Raw genomic sequence first — 22,305 nt, 5'->3', positions numbered from 1 at the left:
AAAAAAAAAGTGCGCTCCATATTAAAAAATCAAACAATGTTCATGTAATTTCCAAAGTATCTCATTAAGTCAATAATGATAAAAACAAATGATGTCAACAAGAACGAATTTGTTCAAAAAACACATACGACGGCGTCCTGTCAATTAGCCCTTTTTCTAATTACGCTTCTTTCTTCTTTACTAGTGAAGCAAAAAGAAGTGAGAAATTGTTTCAGAGGAAAAAATAGCTTGAACGGAGATGGCGGCAGAGTATTCAAGTGAAGTAACGGAGAGAAGAGGAATACCTGCAGCTTCATTCGTACAAGATGTTCAGTCATATCTTAACCAATCTGGTCTTGATGTCAACTCTGCTCTTTCTTTTCTCCAAGAAAGGTACTACTCTTCTTGATTACTCTCTCCGTCCCATGATAAGTGCCATCTTAGCCAAAAATACGCATATTAAGAAATCAATAATGCAATGTCAAGTTTACTAAATTACCCTTATATAATAAAAGTAAATTACTTTTTTCTCTTGATTAGATCATGCATGAGTAATCCTTTTGACATTGACAATTCAACAATAACAAGTTACTATATAACCTATTATTTTGAATACAAAAACTAGTTAATTTATGTGTTTGGTCTTCTACGGTGGCACTTGTTATGGGATGAATTTTTTTGACTAAGGTGACATTTATTATGGGACGGAGGGAGGATTAATACTCGAAAAAGGAGTTGTATAGAGAATAATGATAGTGTCTAGTGTTGTTTTTTCAGTAGTAAAGGTTGAAAACAATGTCTAAATATTACTCCCTGCGTCCCAATTTATGTGATATAGTTTGACTGAGCACGGAGTTTAAGAAATAAAGGAATACTTTTGAATCTTGTGGTTTAAAACAAGCTAAAGATATTTGTGTGGTTATAAATTATCTCGTTAAGCGTAAAAGGTAAAGTTTAAAGTTAAATTGTTGTTAAATAAGGAAATGTGTCATTCTTTTTGGGACAGACTAAAAAGGAAAGTGTATCACATAAACTGGGACAGAGGGAGTATTCCTTATGTTTCAATTTGTTTGTCTGGTTTTGATTCAGCACGGAGTTTGAGAAAGCAAAGAAAGCCTTTTGAATCTTTTGTGGTCTTAAATTAAAGTTATGTAGAATGTACCGAAATGTTCTTTAATCTTGTTGTTGTCTTAACATGTCATGTGGAAAGTTGGAAGTAAAGAGTTGTCAAAAAAGGAAAGAAGCATTCTTGTTTAAACAGACTACAAAGTAAAGTAATACAAACAAATTGAAACGGAGGGAATAGATTGAAGTGAAATATATAACAATAGATTGGGATACTTTTCCACCTTTGTTAGGAAATGTTTTACCCAATTCAAGGTCAGCAGATATTGAAACACATTTTTCAGTTATATACCAAGCAAGCTTTTAATTAATTATAAATTGGTTGTTTATTGCATGTAAAGTTTCAGTCTTCAAGGATATTGTAAATGCTGGGGAGTACTGTTATTTTATGAATGTTGAACCTTTTAGATATTTAACTTTTTTCTTTTTTATCTGTATATGAGATAAAAGGCAAAGATTCAACCTTTAATGACAGGAAAAGGTCTGTTTTTGGTATTTGTGGTTAAATACTTAGCTGATATTTAATACTTGTACAAGGAGTTTTATAGAGTATAATGATAGTGCTTTAGTGATATTTTCCGGTATTAAATTGAAATGAGATATAGAAGACGAAAAAAAGGGGATATTTTTCCACCTTTTGGTAGAAAATGTTCTATCCAATTCAAGGTGATAAATTGTTGAAACACATTTTCCGTCATATACCGAGCAAGTCTTTAGTTTTATTAGAAATTGGTTGTTCATTGCCATGTAAAGTTTCAGTCTTCAGGGATATTGTAAGTGCTGGAGAGCAAAGGTGGCAATTGACTTGAGTCTTGGGGTGCTCCCCTTCAAGGTCTCAAGTTCGAAACCCGCTGGGTGCAAACAATTTCTGGGGGCCATCGGACTGGGGAAACCCTGAATTAACCGTGGTGCACTTGCGGGAAACTCCTTGCCGAGGGCCTGTGCACCCCCGGGATTAGTCGGGGCTCAAAGAGACTCGGACACCCGGTGCTAGTCAAAAAAAAAAAAAAAAAGTGCTGGAGAGCAAAGGGGGATCCTGATTTGAAGTTTATGGGCTCCTACAATAAGCTCAAGTTAATATAAAAAAATAAATGGGTTCATAGCCAAATATTTATAGATGTTTAGTGGAATTTTAATACATATATAGGGACTGGTCATAAGCTATTCGGTTTATGTGAATCCATGACACTCTAGATCCATCCTTGTTGGGGAGTTCTATTTTCCTATAAATGTTGAACCTTTCTGATATTTAATTTTATCTTCTTAATCTGGATATGAAATAAAAGGGAAAGATCGAACCTTTAATAGAAGGGGAGATTACATGTTATATTAACTCCTTTTAAATTTATAGCAAATGGTTAGTAGGACCTTTACCTATAAGGTCTTTCTGCTCGTTAATCCTTGGTAGTATTTTACTAAATTATGAAGAAGTCCTTGTACTTAGGCCTGCTGAGAAGTCAAGGGCAATGTGAATTTTTGGAGATCAAACTTGAATGAGCATTGCACTGGGTATGTTGTTGTTCTTGTAAACTTGAATGAGCAGGTGAAATCTAGTTGAATAGCTGACTATGTGGTTGTGTAATAAGGATAATGATTAAAAAAACTGAAAAGGCATTGGAAATACTAATTCACTAATAAGAAATGGTGAGGTCTCATTTACGTGCAATGGAATAAAGAGGACAAGAGGTAGAGAAGAAAAAGATGAGAGAGCAAGAGAGGGGCAATAGGCCATCACAACCTTATAAAGTGTAAACGGAATCTTGTGCAATCAGATTCTTAAATCCAGTTGTGACTAAATAAAACTATTATAACTACAATCACGGAGTGTGTGTATTTCTGTTTCCAATTACTTGAATTTGTGGTTCTTCAACATCTATGATGTTCTCATTATTAAAGTCCCATAATCGTTATGTCCTTTTATCGTTCTACTGAGACTCTTGAAGCCCTTCCAAAATGTTGGTAGTCTTAACTTGATTTCTTCTTGGCTTCGGAATTTGCTTATAGTTTCTTGTATCATCTATAAAGCGTCGAAAAAAACAAAAGTAGCACGGAGTGCAAGCCCTTAATTGCGTAAAGGTTCACTAAAAGCAGATGACAGAAGTTTGACTAAAGAGACCTCTGAATTCGGTTGATTAAAAAGTACATATTTGGCATCATGTTGTGTTGCACTTGTCTTTCAAAACACAAGTCAAAGAATATTTTATCTTTTTACCCAAAAAATGGAAATGAAACTGTTTTTTTGTTTCAATCCCTATGATTTTTGGCATATAATACAGTCGAAGTGTAGAAGTCATGTAACAGAACTTTTATGAATACCTATCTCATGCATCCCTAGTCAGTGGTTACTTTACTTATAGTCTCCTTCGGTTTTCTGAATATATGTAATTCGTTTGCAGACTTCAACAGTACCGAGTGGTTGAAATGAAACTTCTGGCCCAACAGAGGGATCTTCAGGTACACTTTTTTGTCTAATTTCATAGTATTCATTTCAATTTAAGTAACTCTTAATATTAGTTCTCAGGTTTGACCCATACTTGAATAGAGAGGGCCATAACGCAATTCAAATGGAGAAACGTTCATGTGTCACTCTGGCCTTCAATTGATTCTTCCTGAAGGTGGACAGAAGTTAGAGAATTGTACTTTAATTTTTGCATCGAGTGCTGCCGATTCTGGAGATTAACTTAAAGACTAAAAGCTGAGATAGTTCTTTCATGGCATTGAAAGAAAGATCAAAATAAGAAGTTACACAAAGAATGTGCTTTTGGAATATATTTTTCCATGCAGAAGCTATATATCGAATACAAATCTTAAGCACATGCCCAGACTTAGTTGTATCAGTTTCGCCACTCTTCAGACTAATAACTTTTTACAGCAACAGTACCTCATTCCCGAGCTATTTGGGGTCGACTATATGAATCCTTACCCTACAGAAGACTAATGACTTTTAACAATTTCTTTTATTACATATAGGGTTAGGTTTCTCCACATTTGAAAGCTGTCAGTATGGACTCTTTTATGCAACTCATGATTCATTTGTAGAATTCAATAACAGAAGGGAATTTGTTTGTTGACATGTAGAGATTGAATTCATAGCATAAGATTGCCACAGAAGGGGGAATACCTGTCCAATACAAAGCTACTATTGAAATATGGACTCGTTAGCATAGTGTATACAGAAGAAATTCAATCCAAAAATTTAAAAATCATTTTGCCCACCTAAGAAGCATTATTAATCTTCGAAACAAAAACCAGATTTGAAAGCTGGAAGTTGCATTTCCTCTGAAAGTGCTGTCTCTTTCTTTTTGTCCGAATGTAAACATGCATATTGGAACAGTTTCCAACTATAATGGTGTAAAGGAACCAATACGTCTTATGCATAAGATAATGTAAACTCTGGCAGTGTCTTCTTTATCAAGCCTGCTAAATATATTATAGACTGCCTCATACATTTTTGCCAGATTTCGTTTCCGCCATTTATAAGTTGCTGTTAGGATGCTGTATTGCTCAAATACGTTGAATTTTATATGTTTGACATCTCTTCTACAATCAGTCCAAGTCATTCTGAGAATTTCTTTTGGTTGGCTTGATGCTTTTATATTATTGTCTTGCTCACAAGTGGACAATTGACTTCTCCTCATTCACTCTACACAGGCAAAGATTCCTGACATAGAGAAATGCTTGGATATAGTTGCTACTTTGCAAGCCAAGAAGGACAGCAGTGAGGTTTGTCCCAGTTCTATATTTTTTTTTCCTATGGATGAAAACTTTCTTGATGCACTCTTAGACATTTGCATATTAGCTAATTCTTGAGTTAGTACTTAGTACACCTTCCTGTTTTATTTTTTTAGACTTGTAATTTGAATGTGAGAAAGCATGAAATTTTCATTTCAAAAATCGTATTTATATATATAGTGGTGAAGAAGTTCAGAAAGTTGAATACCCTCTTAAACTGAGATTTAACGCTGGAAACAGTTCTCCAGTATTGGCTAAGTACCGCGCTAACTGCTGTTAGCTAACAATTGTTTGGACCCCTATAATCCTTTATCCTTCATTAGCTTAACTTGGGCCTCCTTGCCCCCCATGGATTAGAAATAAGATTATAATATTTGAACACGGCTGAAAGGTCCAGGATTTTGAAGGAGCTACCTACTGTTCGGATTGTTAAAAGGCGAGGGTACAAGAAGAGGCGTTTTACTTGTACTTGGTGGGGCGTAAGTATCGAACCATAGTGAGGTGTGAAGTTTTAGCTTTAATATTTAATAAATTAATCAATATATCATAAATTGCAAAAAGAAGTGTGAATGTATAATAAGAATCGTAGAAAGTTTGGTAATTGCTTTAAAAGTACAGTGTAAGTCAATACAAAAATTAAGCATGCAATAATTGAGGGCCAATACCAGTCCCCTTTATTTTTCAGTTAGCAATTGCAATTGCATAAATTCTTCTTCATCAATGTGCTAAATTTTTTTGTGAGATTATTTTTTCATTAGCAAATTGCAATAGCATGAATGTTCTGCTTCAGTGCATGAATTCCTTCGCATGAAGACTTTCTCGATTTGAAATGTCTTGCTGGACATGCGTAGCAGACAGCTAGAGATACCTAGAGACTTGTTATAAAGGTCCAAAATTCAATTTCCAATCTATAGTGGCTTTACATTCCCAGTGATGCGGCAAGAAATCACTAGGAAATCAATAGTAGAAGGAAAAGGTGAAAGAATGAAAAGCCTCTCACTACTGCTTTCTTGGAAAGTCACTGCACTAACACTGTACCACCTCCTTGCACTTTTGTTTCAACTCTCCTTCTCTTGTTTGTTCACTCCAACTACCACAGTGCCATCATTCTATTGCTCCTTCAATTACTGCATTTCCTCTGTTCTACCATTTGCCTTGCCTTTCTGTTTGAAGAGTTATTTTTCTCAAGTACCCGGTAGATAGTCGATGTGCGGATACTGGAAACCGCCGTATCAAAAAGAGAGAGAAAAAAAAAAAAAAAAACCGAAAGAAACTTATGTCTCTGAAGAATGTTTTTGGTCCATTCTTCCGCCATTTCTCTCCCACTCTTTGATCCACTCACCAGTTCGTTGCGGTTGACATGTTTGCATCGAAATACCAATCAGACTGCTGGATGGAGCTATTTTTTGAAACAGCAGGAAGTGTTGAAGTTCCCATCCATGCGGGTCCTTTCTAGAATTTAACCTGCTAAGTTTTCTTTTGATTCCCTTACGACTCCCCATTCTGCTTCTATACTTGTCATTGTAGAATTCAAGACCAAGTTTCTGTTTCATGCCTACATGCAAAATGTTCTCCAATCCCCTTTAATTTTAATATTAATGTTGTGATTTACGCCAGATCACTACTAATTGTTTCTTCCCTTAAAGTTGTGCTTGGCTATCTAAGCTGATGACAGCAAAAGGGGAAGAGGTAAAAAGAAAATGGGAATGGAGAATTGGAGGATGAGTCTTTTTCTCTCACATGTAACCTTTATTAATATCTTTTCGTCACCCCATAACCTTTCTGAAGATGTATTTTACTCCATAGATCACTTTGGTCAAAGCAGTTCTATTGTTGGTTAAAGTTAAAATTGATGGGTAAAAATTGGACGCCCAATTGCTTACTCTTCATTACTTTAAGAGTTGAATTGGTGACTTTTAAATGGTTAATGGCCTAAACAGAAGTCAGACAAGGTTTCAATCATTTCTCCCCGGTTTACTTCGCTGATAACTTCCAGCCAATGGTCAGCCCCAGTTTTTGTTTCCTTTAATGTGTTGTATCTTTTGATATTAACCTGCCATGTTAACTTGTTCCTGGTTTGACTCGTTTTTTGCAGGCACTAATTGCTGATTTTGAAGTGTCAGAAGGTATTTATTCCCGGGCAAAGATTGAAGATGCTGAATCTGTGTGCTTATGGCTAGGGGCGAATGTCATGCTGCAGTATTCATGTGAAGAGGTATGTAACTAGCTATTGGAAGATTTCTGAAGCATGCATTCTTGGATATTTGAAGTATGGTCTTCACATTTTGTTCAATGTACAGGCTACTGCCCTTCTTCAAACAAACTTGGAAAATGCAAAAGCAAGTTTAGAAGTTCTTGTGGCTGATTTACAATTTCTGAGGGATCAAGTGACAATTACTCAGGTTGGTTCTGCTTTAACTCTCATATAGGACTAAGAACTTAGCTTGTACTGAAGTCCTGCTGGCTTGCAATGTTTTGTCTGTAAAATCTTAATCCCTCTGTTCCAATTTTTCGGTCTTACTTTCCTTTAGTCTATTTAAAAAAGAACGTCACTTTCTATATTTAGTAATTTTTCAATTCCAGCATCCTACATGGCATGTTTAGGACTACAAGATTCAATGGGTATTTTGGTACAATATACAAATATTTAGTTTAAGATCACAAGATTCAAAAGTCTTCTTCACTTCTTAAACTTCGTATCCAGTCAAACTAAGACATAAATGAAACTGAGGGAGTACAAGTTCTTTTTAGTTACTACTTACTGACGTTGCCTTTGCTAGGGAATACGCCACTAATTTATTACAATATATTTGTTGAATGTACCTAATGATGGAACCTGGAGAAAATTTCTCAAATATTTAGCTAATTGCTGTTAATTATTTCTACTAAAGAAACATTGGTGTGCTACTTGTTGCTATTAGTTAGTTTGTACTTATTGTTTTAGCTGCTACGGCTCAGGTCACAACTGCTCGTGTATACAACTGGGATGTACATCAACGTCGACTTCGACAAGCTACTACTCCCAAAGAATCAGAATCATGAGAAACACCTTTCTTTTGAAAGAGGTGGTGGTAGATGTTGCTTCACAGAGTACGATTCAGATCTTTTTGGTTCATCTTTGTAGGTTGACTTTTGAACTATCCTTACTTGTTTCTACGTGTAAGAAACAAAAATGTGATTTGGCCAAAGAAACAAATTATGAGTTGGCTGAGTTTATTGTGCTTTTGCGACACGATTTAGAATGTAATGGGACCACTTTTGGGGAACATTATTGAATCATGGGATAACTATGCATTTTTGGCTAACGTACCAACCCTGTGCAGCTCCGTAATTCAAGCCAAACCTTGTTTTTAGAGTGCTTCCCACCATAAAGCTATGAACGAGAGCGATGGCTCCACAACTATTGAATTACACTACTCGACTCCTCTACGGTTCATACATGGCTAGATTTCATAGCTTGTAAATTTACGCCAGTGTACATTTAGTCTACAACAACATACCCAGTGTAATCCCACAAGTGGGGTCTGGGGAGGGTAGAGTGTACGCAGACTGAGATAGGGAGGCCGTTTTCGAAAGATCCGAGGCTGTTTCCAAAAGATCCTCGGCTCAAGAAAAAACATGACAAAAAAGTTAGACAAGAATTGAAGAAAGTAAGAAGCCATGACAAAAATAGTATATATAATTCTTAACCACAAATGGTCATCATTGACGACATTTCAACTATACAAGACGTGCTCATCGGGTAATTTTAGATAATGTTGCGGGTGGAATGTTCTATGTGTGGAGTCATTCAGTTAGAATTATAGGTTCCTAGTTATTCATTGCTGCACAACACATTTGAATTTATCATTGTTTTTACTCAATGTCCAACGTCTGTTGTTTTTCTGTATGAAGATAAACTGCACTACTGTTTGTGGAAAGTGATTATTCCAGCCTACTTATTTTGCAGCTCGTGTAACAGTTTTCCATTAATGCTGTTGGTCATTTGTAAGCAAAGAGACAAGAGTCTCTGACCTGTTATCACGTTGTTATGTTGTTTTCAAATGTACGAAGATGTAGTAGCCGTATGTACTAATTTGAGTTCACACATTTGGTCAATACTCAATATGATTTGCTTCATTCACACACTTCTAATTAAAGCATGGCTTTACTGAATGATCAGAAACGCGTCTTCTGCCATTGGGGCTGGAGAAGGGAATCAGGGCTCACATGGGTAGAGGCGAATTTGGATTTTAAGTTTATGCGTTCTGGATTCTAGGACATAACAACTTATTAGGTTCCGGATAGATTAATTATAAATGAGTTCAAAGCTATTGGATTCTGCCGAACCTATAAATTATATTGTAGATCCACCCCTAGAGAGAGGATTGAAGACAAGTGAATTCGAAAAAAAAAAAAAAAAAAGAAGAAGAAGAAGCTAAAATGGGAAGTTAGGCTCATGACCTAGAACATTTAAAAACCCTGGTTGCCACTAGACAAAAGCTTTCTTAGGGCCCGATTGGTCATATAATTTGAACTTCAAATTTGAATTTTTGATTTGAAATTTGTGGTTGCTTATGTCATTTGAACAAAATTTTAACTTCAATTTGAATTATGATTTCAATTCACAAATTCACCTGAAAGGTAGAATTTCAATTTCAAGTTTGTGATTTTCATTTTTTTTTTAAAATTTAAAACTTGGCTCATAAGTTTATATTTACAAAAGAGATACATAATTTTAAATTTTGAGAAAACAGATCTATGCTCAATGTGGAAGATTGTATGTATCATGTGCGAGGATTATATTAAAGAATAGCTAGTTACTACTATTGTTGATTTATTAGACCAGCGAATCTTTGTAAAATTATGTGTATTTGAAAGTTAATTTGTAATAGAATGTAATCGTAAGTATTTATTTATAATAATAACATGGAGATATGTGATTTATTAATGTGGCCTTAGAATATTTTCCGATACCTTGTTTATGAACTATGATTTGCTTTGATAAGATTGTATAAGAGTTGAGCAAGTTTTAATAATTTTTACAAATTATGGGGTTCTCATATTTACGAAAAAAAAAAAAATATAACTTAAGAAATCCTATGTCCAAACAAACTCTCAAATTCAAATTAACCTCTACCCAAATGTTTTCAAATTATAATTTCAAATTCATGTCCAAACACCTACTTGGGTGGGGTATGGTTATAGATAAGCGAGCAGAATTGATTCCTCTTTGACAAAGTAATTTCTCCCAAGTGTAACACTGTGGTTTGTTTTTGTAGTCTATGAAAACTACGTGTTGACAAATTGAATTGATACATTAAACAGTTTGCATGACTTTTCCCATGAAAACACTACTATTCTACATGGAATGACTGCTGTCTTGAGTCTTGACCATGTATATTCTTTATTGTGTAGCATGCTATTCAAAATCTAAAAGAAGCAAGTTAATGTAACCTTTTAATGCAGACCTTCTTGGGTAACAGCTTTGTACGTATTTTAAAGTATCAGAGAATTAAAGAAATGCCATGAACATTGCCATATGGATAAAAAGGTAGAGTAGATTAAAGAAATGCCATGCCATCGCCAAAATTAATTAGAAAAAAGAGTAGTGGTGAGTCAGAGATCAATTAATGCTCAATAGACCAGATCTGAACATAAGGTGGAAAAACGAAAGACAGTGCAAAATGCAAGTAAAACCTGGACTGTAGATTTTTGTAAAATGAATATAGCTAAAAGAGAAAACGCGTCAAGATTAGCATGTGGTCTTGTCTCTAAATATTACAGTGTTTAGCATTGTTTTGTATTCGGGAAACAGGCCCTGTTTTGTTCAGATATCGACCTATTACAATAATTTTGACTTGTTTTCTTGTACACAAGTACTCCTGTGCGCTGATGCTACTTTCTATTCCAAATTATTTTCTGATAAAATATCTATCGTCATGTCAAATACACCATGAGAGAAAAATACCATGTAGTACTCCCTTCGTCTCAAATTATATGTCGTTTTTTTTTATAGGCCTCTCACGCAGGGGCGGAGCTAGGTGGACGCGAGGGGTTTCATCTTTGATCAGCAAAAAATTACATTATATATTCAAACTTAACTTTATCTTTTACGTATGTATCTATAGTAGATATTGAATTCTTTTGGCTTCTTTGTGTATTTACTTCTTCATATTCCAAACCCCTTTAGTGAAAATCATGATTTCACACTGCCTTTAAGAAAACATCAATTAGGAGGGAGTTTTCACAATTTTAACCTTATTTATGTCTTAAAGATATATTTCCTCTCCATAATTGAGTTGTTTGTAGTTCTTAAGAACAATTATTACTAAGGGCAAAATAGAAAAAAACATAATTAAATTTGTCTTTAACAACTAAAATAACAAATAATTTGAGATATCTAAAGGACAATTCGATGCACAAAACATCTCACGGAGTCCGAAGAAGGACCGCACCTAAGAGGGCAAGAGGTGTGTGATGTAAAAAGTCTATCCTAATACAAGCATTACAGGCAGGAACAAATACAACTTAATTGAGAAAGAAAAATATGAGAAATGAGAGGTAAATGGAAAGGAGAGAAGAACATTCTTGTTGCCCAAGAAAGAAGTTAATTTCATTTCAATTAAAAAGTGGAAAAGTAGAGAGCACACATGTACATGAGCCCCTGTTACCTTGAACATGTAAGCAATAAAGCCTTGTTCACACAGGCTCCGGTAACGGGTCAACAACAACGCGTAAGAAAATGCTTGCCAACAATGAAGGGATTACTTCAAAAATTTTGTGAGTTAATATTAAATCATTTCAAAAGGTTACTTTTATGCTTTAGTTAAGGTGCCCTATTATAATCAGATGATGGTTAATCACCTAACGACAACAGATGATTGACATATACACGATCTCCCCACATTATTATTAAAAAGGAAAATGTTTAATTAATACATCGACAACCTCTTAAATTTGCTAACAAATTCTATTTCGACTTTCGAATTAAGACTTGTTCTAATTGAGCACCTGACGACATAATAAAGTGTTCATATTAGACATTTCCCTTTCAAATTTTAAATTTTTTGCGTGAATTTTCAAACATCTATTACGTAGATAAGTTAAACACTTATATTTTAATTATATGCATTTGCCTCAAATAAACCGTAAAACCTCAGATTTTTTCAATTGAAGCTGATGTGTATACTTAAACGAGACCACATATTTTATGTGGTTAATTTAACTACTTAATACACGCTTGAGATCATGCACAAAAGTTTTTTAAATTTTGAACCAAAAGTGTCTAATCGATTTTTTTTATTATATGTTCGGGTGTTCAATTGAAACAAATCTTAGTTCGAATGTATAAATGAAATTTGCTGGCAAGTTTAAGGAGTTATTAATGTATTAAGCCAAAAGAAAATCTTGTGAACTTGGACATGTCTAATTTTATATTTATTTGCCGCTTGAACATAGTCGTCCACCGGCATTTTCCAGTCAACCTCAAACTCCTAGGTGGAAATACCTTTTTTACACTAGCCACCTTAGGGTATCCTGTTTTATTTTTTCCATAATATAAACACAAAGAGTACTCTTCACACTTCAAAAATCCTAAAACCCCTCTCATTATTCTCTCTAAAAATCTAAACAACAATTCTAGTGCTTATCATCAAGTTCATGGAGCAGGAAAATAATCTAGAAACAGAGTACTCTTCAATTGGAAATTCTACATTTCTCAATAATCCAAACATCTTTGATAGTCTTGAAAAAGATTATTCATTAGGGTTGTTATTAGAAACTGTGTTTGATGTTCATCAAGATTGTGATTATACTAGTACAACTACTAGTTCCATTTTTGATTTGCTAATGATGCCACCTCATGAACCACAACCTATTGTTAATCCAATATCTCCAATCATTACTTCCACATTTCAAGAATCATCAAATGAGTTGATTAATATTCCTGTGACCCCTAATTTATCATCAATTTCTTCATCATCAACTGAAGCTACTGATGATAATCAGCAGATTAACACAGTAAACAAACAACATGATGAAGAGCAAGATGAAGACAAGTACAAGAAACAGTAAGCTTAAATTTTGCTTCTTTATGGACAAAAAAATTGCTTCTTTTATATCTCACTGCGTAGTTATGTGTGACTATTTATTTTTTAGTCCATTTGATTAAAAAGAATGACTTTTTTTTGAAACCTGGAAACAATTTTATTCAAAATGCTTAATGAGAAGTGTTTTTTGTTAAGTTATGATATGTTTAAGAACACGAATTTTTTAAAAAATTATTTCTTTCTTGAATTTAGTGTCAAGTCAAACAAATTTACATAGATGGAAATGTAGGAAGTAGAAAATTCAATGGACTAGGAGGCTTTAATTTTGTTGAACCTCATGTAAAAGGTTGAAATGTTACTGAGAGCTTACTTTATTTACTTGGGTAAGGTCTGTGTATACTCCACCCACTTGTGGGGATCACATCGGATATGTTGTTGTTGTTGTGACCTCCCTCTTCAAGCGTGCGGATTATTTTACACTTTAATTTACTTAATTATATCTTCAACCTCTCACTCTTTTATCAGTCAAGCTCTCGTAAAAGTTCTTTTTGATAAAATGGGCGTTGAAATTTGAACACAAGACTAATGCTTGCTCTGATGAATACAATGTTAAACTATTATATGCAACCAGCTCATCTAAAAGTTTAAAATGTCAAAAACGCACACCCTTTTTTTTTTTTAAAAGTTATATCTTCAACAGTTTTAGCTAACAAATCCTTGGAAGGAAGCCTGGTTGGTTTTTGATATATACACGCACGCACACATCATCTGATTATGTATGTTGCTTTCTGGATTTTTCCTTTAACAATTTCATGTTCATTTAATGTTTTCCCCTTCGGGCAAAAAATGATGGGTTTTTGTTGGTTTAGGTTAAAACCTATTAAGAAGAACCAAAAGAAGGAAAGAGAGCCAAGATTTGCATTCATGACGAAGAGTGAAATTGATCATTTGGATGATGGTTTTAGATGGAGGAAATATGGCCAGAAAGCAGTAAAAAAAAGTCCCTTTCCAAGGTACATTCACACTTATATGTAAACATACAAACGGAGGAAATGTTTCAGTATTTGCTTATGCATGTCTTAGGCTCTAAGCCAGTCAATTTATTGATCGAAAAAGAATTCAAATCATAAACGTTGTCAGTATATATTATCGATCGAGTTTTTGCTATACATATATATTGGTTATGTAAATAAGTTTTTTCACTATCAAGTCACCCAAAGGATATTTATGTGTAAACATCCTTAAAATATGAGATTTGTAATCTTAGTAGTGAGACATGTCAGATGCGACAATAATAGATAAATGCAACCTGGTGAAGAGAACATACCACATCGGTGACGGACGAGAACCCTGGGCTCTTTATAAGGGTTGGGCAATCCTCCTCCCTTTGAGCTAACTTTTAGGGTGTGAGTTAGGCCCAAGGCCTAATTTGACATGGTGTTAGAGCCAGGCCTAGGCTCTATCTGATGTGGGCCCCCGTAAAAAAGGGGTGCAGAATACCTCCTGGCCAATTGATCGGTCCCGAACAGTTGGGGGTGAAACACTGGTCAGATGAAACGGGGGATTGTAATTTATCTTAATGGGAGATTTTTCTTTCTTGCTTTTGAAATATTACTTTTTTTTCCTTTCTTCAAGTATCTAGTCTATGTTTTGTTACGACTAAAATGTAAATGTGAAATTCATTAATTTCTTGTGCATGTAGGAGCTACTATCGTTGCACAACTGCATCATGTGGTGTAAAGAAGAGGGTGGAAAGGTCAATTCAAGATCCTTCAGTAGTTGTTACAACTTATGAAGGTACACACACACATCCATGCCCCGTGATGCCTCGTGGGTACGTCGGTGTTCTTCCACGAACCACCACATATGGTGGCGGTTCGTGGCAGAAGCAACCACTCCCTACTACAACTTTACCTTTAAATAATTCACTCCAAGAAACAAGGTTCTGGACTTCTTCCTCGTCGGATATAGATCATGGACTTCTTCAAGATATGGTGTCATCAGAGTGAGAGATGAAAAGAGATCCTATAGAAGAGTAGGAGCCTGTTTAGATGGGCTTAAAATAAGCAGCTTATAAGCTGGAAACAGTTTCTAGCTTATAAGTACAAAAAAAAAAAAAAAAAAAGTTGGGGTAGGCTAACTTATTTTTTTCGGCTTATAAGCTGCTTTAGATAAGCTAAGCCAAACGGGTCCAATTATTTTTTTGGGCTTATTTTTTGCACAAAATGACTTTAAGCTGGCCAGTCAAACACTCAAAAAAGCTGAAAACAACTTATAAGCCAATCAAAACGGGCTCTAGGAAAGTACCTTTTATCTTATTGTACAACGACTAGTTTTTAGCTTAGTTAACGGTAGCAAGTTCTTTTGATAAATGGTGTTATTCTTTCATGTTGTAGAATTCTTTGTACTTGAATATATAGTTTCGAATATTTTGGTTTTTGTATATTCTTTTGGCTTCCTAGCTAGTTTTAGTTTTCATCACATTAAATCTCATGATTTTACTCATTTATGAGCTCTTCTTGAATACGTGTTGTTCTTGTCAAAACGGAATATGTTGTCACCGTCAAAACGGAATATGTTGTCACCACCAAAGATTATGGTGAAATTGGTAAGTACTCCTTTTTTAAAGATTTTGAATTTGAGTTTTGGGTATGGAGTCATCTTTAATAGGAAATGCTCTATCCCCAAACTGGACTTTTCGGGGCATATCCAATTTTATCGAGTCTCAAGATTGGTACCGAACATCGAATGATAACCAAAAACAAGTCAATCATAAAATTTGTGATTGTGATCAATCGATTACAAAATTATTATTATCACTCAACTTATAGTACTCCATATTTCAGTCCATGTAGTTAACTCTGGGATGGTGGACTACCTACAATTTTTTTTTTGTTTTTTTGTCTCAATATATTACTTAATGTACGCATGACACATTTTTGTGTAGATAATTTTGAAATTTTCTATTATTTCATTTTTCCTCGCCGAGGTATCTATGTTTGTCTGAAAAACACAAGGACAAAATTAATGACAAAAACTAAGTTTCTAGTTCCAACTCCAAGTAGCAAAGGGTACACAAGTTTATTAATTACTATTTCAAGCCCAAAGAGCAAGGATTGACATAGATGTAGAGCCAAGAACAAGAGCTACAAAAGATACTTTTTTCAAGAATGGTTGGCCACTCATCAATTTGTTGTGGAAAAAATCAAGAGCAATAAGATCAACAAGGGCCATGTATATGAGTATACCAGAAGATAATGATCCCAATAAACCTTCAAGGATTAATGCATTTGGGCTTGAATCATCGTACCCTGTCATTGAGAAAATAATCATACCCAATAATATACCCATTGGTGTTGTCACTGAGAACATGAAGCTCATATAGGCTGTTGTTCCCAAGCTAAATCCTGCCTGTAATATTAAATATTCATAGATCAATATTCTAATACTAACATTTAAGTTAAATTTGAATTTGATTTCTCATGCCTTGTACTTAACATATTTAACCTACCAAACACTTGTCCCCACATGCAGTTTCTATTGAACAAAAATAGGACCAAACCTAAAATTCCCTTTCGACAACCCATAGGACATAGGTGAAGCTTTGGATACTTAAATTATTTAAATCATATCTACTGACAACATAAATAATTTTTATATTATTAGTATAAGGGATTATAGCATTTCATCCCTCAGTTATTGATAAAATTGATTTTGATCCTTATGATATCCGATGAAGTACATTTAACCTTCAATCAATTAAAATAAGTGTTTTAAGTCATTTATGTAGGACGTATCTTAAATTTTGGACTGTTTTTAAACTATATTACAATCAAACATGTAGTAATAGTACAATCTTAACATAACACATGGATAATTAAGTAAATGAATAGTTGATAATTATGGTAAATTGTGAATATTCACAAGCAAAGGGATTAAAGTACACATTTCAATTGTGCTTAGCTAGATATCATAAGAACCGTAATTAAATCTAACCAGCAATTGAGGGACCAAAAATACAACTCTTTGTATGATTTCACTTCCTGTAACAATTTTCTTACCAATTTTTCAACTTGCCAATCAATACTTACTGTAGAAATGATATGCGGTGACCTTTTAAAGACGTGATTGTGTAAAGAAAATCAATGCGTATCTAGAACTAAAACTCACTAAAAGATTTGCATACTTCCCATTAGATTCAGCCATTTATACGTTGATTTGTAAAAAAAAAAAAAAACAGTTTAATTACCTGGGCAATGCAACCTCCAAGACCCATTCCTTCAAATATCTGATGAAAAGACAGTGCAGCCACTAGTGGTCTAATAGTACACTGATTTTGAGACATCCCCAAAGTCACCCCAATTATAACTGAATGAAAAATTATCCCAATTTCCAACACTTGTGATACCAATCTTTGTTTCAATTTCACCAATTCCTCTGCCTCTCTAACCTGCTCCTGAATTTTCTTATTACTCACAACAGTTCCTAATTCTTCACTTGTCCCAACTATTGCATAATCGTTATCCTGATTATTCTGATGACTTTCCACATGAGAAGTCGCCGTCAAATCAACTAATAACGCTGTTAATACCCCGATCAACGTTACCAGACCGGAAAACGGAAAATCCTTCCATGGATGTCTCGAAGAAACCTGACAATTGACGATTTTTATTTTTAATATAAGGCCATAAGTTAAGAATTAAATTGAATTGATGTATCTAGGGAGAATTCGCTTTAAAGAAACTATTCCCTAGATATACATGTCGTGTTATTACACACTAGACACTTTGTCTAGTGGCATGAATTCGCCAAAAATAAATTTTAAAAAAGAAGAAAGAAACCTGACAATCGGAGAGAGCATCGAAGGCATCAGGAAGAACGTGAACAAGTGACGTGGAAAGGATTACACCGGCCGCGAAGCACTTGATTATTAGGATCGCTTTATCATGAACCGGTTTACCGTGAAATAAACGGGCTAAAAAAACTGGAACCGTTATGCCTATAACACTAGTGAAGAAAATCACGAACATAGAAATAAGTTTGAGATTTCTTGCTGCTTTTCCGTCTCTACATGCTAAAGCCCGCACCGTATCGGTCACACACAGAGCCATAATGACGAATTCAGGACTTGAAGTTTATCAGTTTCTACAGTAATCTGAAGTAAAATACATAATCTGCGCAGACACTACTACTGTATTTCTATAAGTTCATCAATTTTGTGGGTTTGATTTGGAGGCAGTTGTGTTTAGTGGACTGGTTCAAAGTTTGTTTTTCTCTTTCTCTCACAGTACTTATCGTAATAATAGTAAATGAGTAGATGGATGAGATCATAAAAATTGGCTTTATTTTAGGATCGAAAGAAGAAAGTGGAGAACACAAGGAAGTGTTTTGTTTTGTCAAATTAGCATTACGACTATATGTTGTGCTTGAGGGATTAGTGGTATTTGCGTGTGACTTCCATTGTCATGACTTTTGACTGGATTGGTTAAAGCAAACACTTTCTCTTTTATTATCGGATTGCCTTTCATTTTTTCATAAAGAAAACTAGTGTACTATAAGATGTTTTCCAAATAGATATTCTTTTTTATATAAAGAGTAATATTAATCATACTAGAAAGGACAAATGGTCAAATTGTAATTATTTTGTATTAATAATAAATAGTTTACAACAATTATTATAAAGAAATTAAAATAAGAGAAAGTAATCGTAATACTACTGATTACCGTAGAGGTTAGTGTGATGAAATCAAACTTAGGGTCTCTAAAATTATATCTTAGTAATAAATATTTTTCGCACCATCATTGCGAAACGTGACAACTGTTTTGGGACGGAGGGAGTACTAGACAACAAAAATAGCAAAAGGCACCTAAAAAGGTTGCACAGGCCTCAGAAAAGACCTAAAATTGGGGGAAAATAAAAAACTGTATCTCCAAATGTGATTTCTCGCGATGTCCTTTTATTTCACAATTTCCATAATATCTATTAGATAGAGTTCATTAAATATTTGATGGAAATCAAAAGTGTTACTGTTGGCAAAAAGTAAAGAACAAAAATTACTTGACGCATACTTAATGGACACATAAGGGACCATATTTATCATTACCTATATAAATTAATCATTTAAGATATATCATTACATATATAAATTAATCATTTAAGATATATCATTTGTTTTAGTTATACGCATTAACCTCAAACCTAGACCCATTCCAAACGCAGCTGATGCGCATAATTAAAGGAGATAACATATTTTATATGGTTAAGTACTTAACTACCTAATAGACACTTGAGAACACATGGAAAAAGTTTTTCTAAACTAAAACCAAAAGTGTCTAATAGAAACCCTATCAGGTGCTCAATTGATATAAACCATAATTAGAGTGTCTAAATGAAATTTAATGACAAGTTTACGAAGTTATCGATGTCTTAAGCCTTTTCTCTAATATATTCCTTCTATCTCAATTTACTTGACCTCTTTTAATGTGACATTATGTCAACATACTTAAATTTCAGGCTTACACAAACATTTTTTTTTCACGGATTGTCCTTCAAAGGCGCTGGTCTTTAGTTTTTGCCCCTCAAATTGTTGGCCTTTAATTTTTGTCTTTGCTTAAAAAAGTGATCAAAAATATTTCGAGGTTCTAGGTTCGAACTCTGCTCAGAAAAAAAAAAATGTTGCAAGGCAAGGCTTCGTGAAAATGCAAAAGTTTGCCCTCAGAAATTTTGCAAAGCAGATTTTTTTTTTCACTCTTCTGGAATTCTACAAAAAGTTAGGCCTTAAGGCAAGGCTTAACTTCTGCTCGAATAGACTTAATTTTGCTATGAAATTCTACTATGCAATTTTTTTTTGGTTGAGCCAGAATCTCGAGATATTTTAAGCGAGAGACAAAAATTAAAGACTAACAATTTGAGGGACAAAAATTAAACAACACCCCTAAATAAGGGAATCGTGCAAATTGCCCTCACGCAAACACCTTCATAAAATGAAATGGATGGAATATTCCAGTGCCAGCTTAAAGTTTTTAGATCTTTACGTGTTAACTATCTAGGGAGAGTGAATTTTTATTGGAGACACATTGACTAGGACAAGTACTCTGTTTTGCCCATGGCGATACGGAAGCACGACAGTAATGAGTCTGAGAAGCTTCTTCGACTTGCCAAATTGCCAATGTGAGTAGTGACAAGTAGTACTCTTTGATAGTCTAACAAGTACTCTTTGTGCATTTTTTACAATCATATTTTAATTATCAGTGGCGGAAGCAATATTGTCTGCCCCTCTAGCTGCGCCCCTGGTTTGCTGCTGGTAATAGAAGCATTTAAATGCAGTTCAATTGCATGTAACTTTTGGTAGTTGGTTATTTTTTCGTTGTAAGTTTAGTTTTAATGTTAATTATATAACACATAGGTGAATGAAAGATTAAACTTTATGGTTTCAAGTTTGGAATTTTACCATAACCCATTCAATTTACCGTGTTCAAAATCTATTTTTTATACTAATTTAGTGAATCTTTTTAACACGTATACAAGGTCTGAGTCAAAGTTATTAGGTCCGGACAAACCCATTGCTAATCAATGCACTAGGTTTGCCCCTGTATTTGTCCGAGATAAGCTTAAATAGAACAACATGGACAATTATACAGCCGACCCCAACTTATACTGGGTGGGTGGTGGTCGTGGTTTTTTTTTTTTGGGGGGGGGGGGGGGTTGTTCTCGATTCATTACGTGTTGTGAACACTTAAATGCTCAACAACTAAATCCTTTGATTGAAAACTCAAACTAACTATTACAATGGAAAGCTTTAAGATCAACTAAGGCAATACAAAAGCTAATACGGGAATTGTAACATAGAGTAGAAGGGGATGTGAAGATACAAACGCTAAGAATGGGGATGAGAGGAAACAGACTTTCCTCAACAATTTTGGCATCACCCCAATTGCTCCATACGACACTATTTATCACCCGGATCCCAAACATAACCACTTAATATGGTGTTGGTGCTTTTGCCAATTGGTTAATATTGGTTCGGACCCATTCATAACATTACGGATGACAGAAAAACGAAGGAAAGGAAAAAGATACGAAGTCTAATAGATTTTGAGCATTTGTAGCTTTTTTTCCCAGCATTCTTAATTATTTTCCTCAAATTTTTGCACGACATTGATATGAAAAACTACAAATGGGGTCACTATGTCGTTTGTGTGTAAGACCTTTTTTTCCCTTTTTGGTCCAGGAGCTCAAAGCATATTGATGGACACTAAGTTTTGCTGTTTTTGTCATACATTAAATAAACAGTAAACTCTAGGGATACAGGCAGTTTGAAATTTGAATTACAGGAAAAGTGAACTTTTTTTGTATTTCTGATTATAAGAGATGATAAGCTATGTTGTACAGCTACAAAGGTTTCTATGAGTATGTCAAATTGAAAGGGATAGATGTTGGTGCACCAGTCGAATGTGATGTTGCAGTTGATGGTACAGTTCCAATAGGTATACGCGTTACTATCTTAAATCTCTGTCTGAGTACCAGTCAGCTCTTTGATATATTTCAAATCAGGATTTCTTCTCTTTTTAGCTTGACGTCCAGGCAGATGTGTCCTCAGCCTAATGCTTTGGGCACAACTCGCATCGAAAGACTCGATGATTCACAAGATTCTGCAATTCACACTATCAAATCAGGATGAATTGATGGTGTCGTGGATTTAATTATGTCCGTGTAGGTTCCGACCTATCCAGTTCTGCAGCACTTGTTTGCTGTTCTACTATTGTTATAGTGGCTGCCTTTAGTGTTAACCTTCCCAAGGTAATATAACTAAAACAAAAAGCTCATTTTCTTGATAATATCTTTGCTTTATTGTTTCAGTAATAGAGGGTCCATGTTTATTCCAATTGATCCCATCAGGTGCACCACCTAAGTATTTGTTCCCAATATATATTGTTCCATCTTGATACAAAGTGTCAAAACGTGGATTTCCTGGAATTTTTCCACTCAAATTGATATAAGACAAGTTGATATGCTGTAGAAAATCAAACAATGTCAATGTCACTGGAATTTCACCTGTGAAATGATTGTAAGTGACATCCAACGACTCGAGTGAAATCATCTCGTCGATAGTCTTTGGGATCAGTCGAGAGAGATTGGTATGTGAGAGATTCAGCAACGGGAGTCCACTAAAATGGCCAATTGTCTTAGGGATTTTACCACTAAGAGCATTGCTCGAGATGTCCAAATCTTGAAAGTTTTCAGTGACTCTTGGAAAAGATCCTTCAAACTCATTCCCTTTCGGGTCCAGATAACGAAGGCTTGTAACGCGTTCAAGTTCTTTTGGAACACTATCAGTGAGCTTGTTTTGTTCAAGTTTAAGGTAATGAGAGATTTGCAGTTCCCCAAATAACGTCGAATGGTGCCTATCAAGCTGTTATTTAAATTTGAAACTTAACG

The 22,305-nt window shown here is 34.6% G+C and overlaps 3 protein-coding genes across 3 annotated transcripts; 2 read left to right on the top strand and 1 right to left on the bottom strand.

Moving 5' to 3' along the window:
- Positions 1–122: 122 nt before the first annotated feature.
- LOC132640327 (prefoldin subunit 3-like) lies at positions 123–8,149 on the top strand. Its single transcript, XM_060356877.1, has 6 exons — positions 123–372; positions 3,501–3,558; positions 4,756–4,827; positions 6,932–7,051; positions 7,137–7,238; positions 7,795–8,149. The coding sequence occupies exons 1-6, from the start codon at positions 239–241 to the stop codon at positions 7,876–7,878; spliced, it is 570 nt and encodes a 189-aa protein (XP_060212860.1). The 5' UTR covers positions 123–238; the 3' UTR covers positions 7,879–8,149.
- Positions 8,150–12,393: 4,244 nt separating this feature from the next.
- LOC132640326 (probable WRKY transcription factor 48) lies at positions 12,394–15,311 on the top strand. The gene is made up of 3 exons (XM_060356875.1): positions 12,394–12,887; positions 13,736–13,879; positions 14,569–15,311. Exons 1-3 carry the CDS (start codon positions 12,478–12,480, stop codon positions 14,873–14,875), a joined length of 861 nt encoding a protein of 286 aa, XP_060212858.1. The 5' UTR covers positions 12,394–12,477; the 3' UTR covers positions 14,876–15,311.
- Positions 15,312–15,926: 615 nt separating this feature from the next.
- On the bottom strand, positions 15,927–18,291 carry LOC132640325 (zinc transporter 6, chloroplastic). Its single transcript, XM_060356874.1, has 3 exons — positions 17,708–18,291; positions 17,116–17,517; positions 15,927–16,277 (listed from the first exon to the last, which is right to left on the bottom strand). The coding sequence occupies exons 1-3, from the start codon at positions 17,975–17,977 to the stop codon at positions 15,963–15,965; spliced, it is 987 nt and encodes a 328-aa protein (XP_060212857.1). The 5' UTR covers positions 17,978–18,291; the 3' UTR covers positions 15,927–15,962.
- Between the last annotated feature and the right edge of the window lie 4,014 nt (positions 18,292–22,305).

Source organism: Lycium barbarum, chromosome 5 (assembly GCF_019175385.1).
Source record: "Lycium barbarum isolate Lr01 chromosome 5, ASM1917538v2, whole genome shotgun sequence".
In the NCBI taxonomy this organism is placed as follows: domain Eukaryota; kingdom Viridiplantae; phylum Streptophyta; class Magnoliopsida; order Solanales; family Solanaceae; genus Lycium; species Lycium barbarum.
Note: the sequence above shows the minus strand (reverse complement) of the source record. Positions and strands in the feature narration are given on the sequence as shown.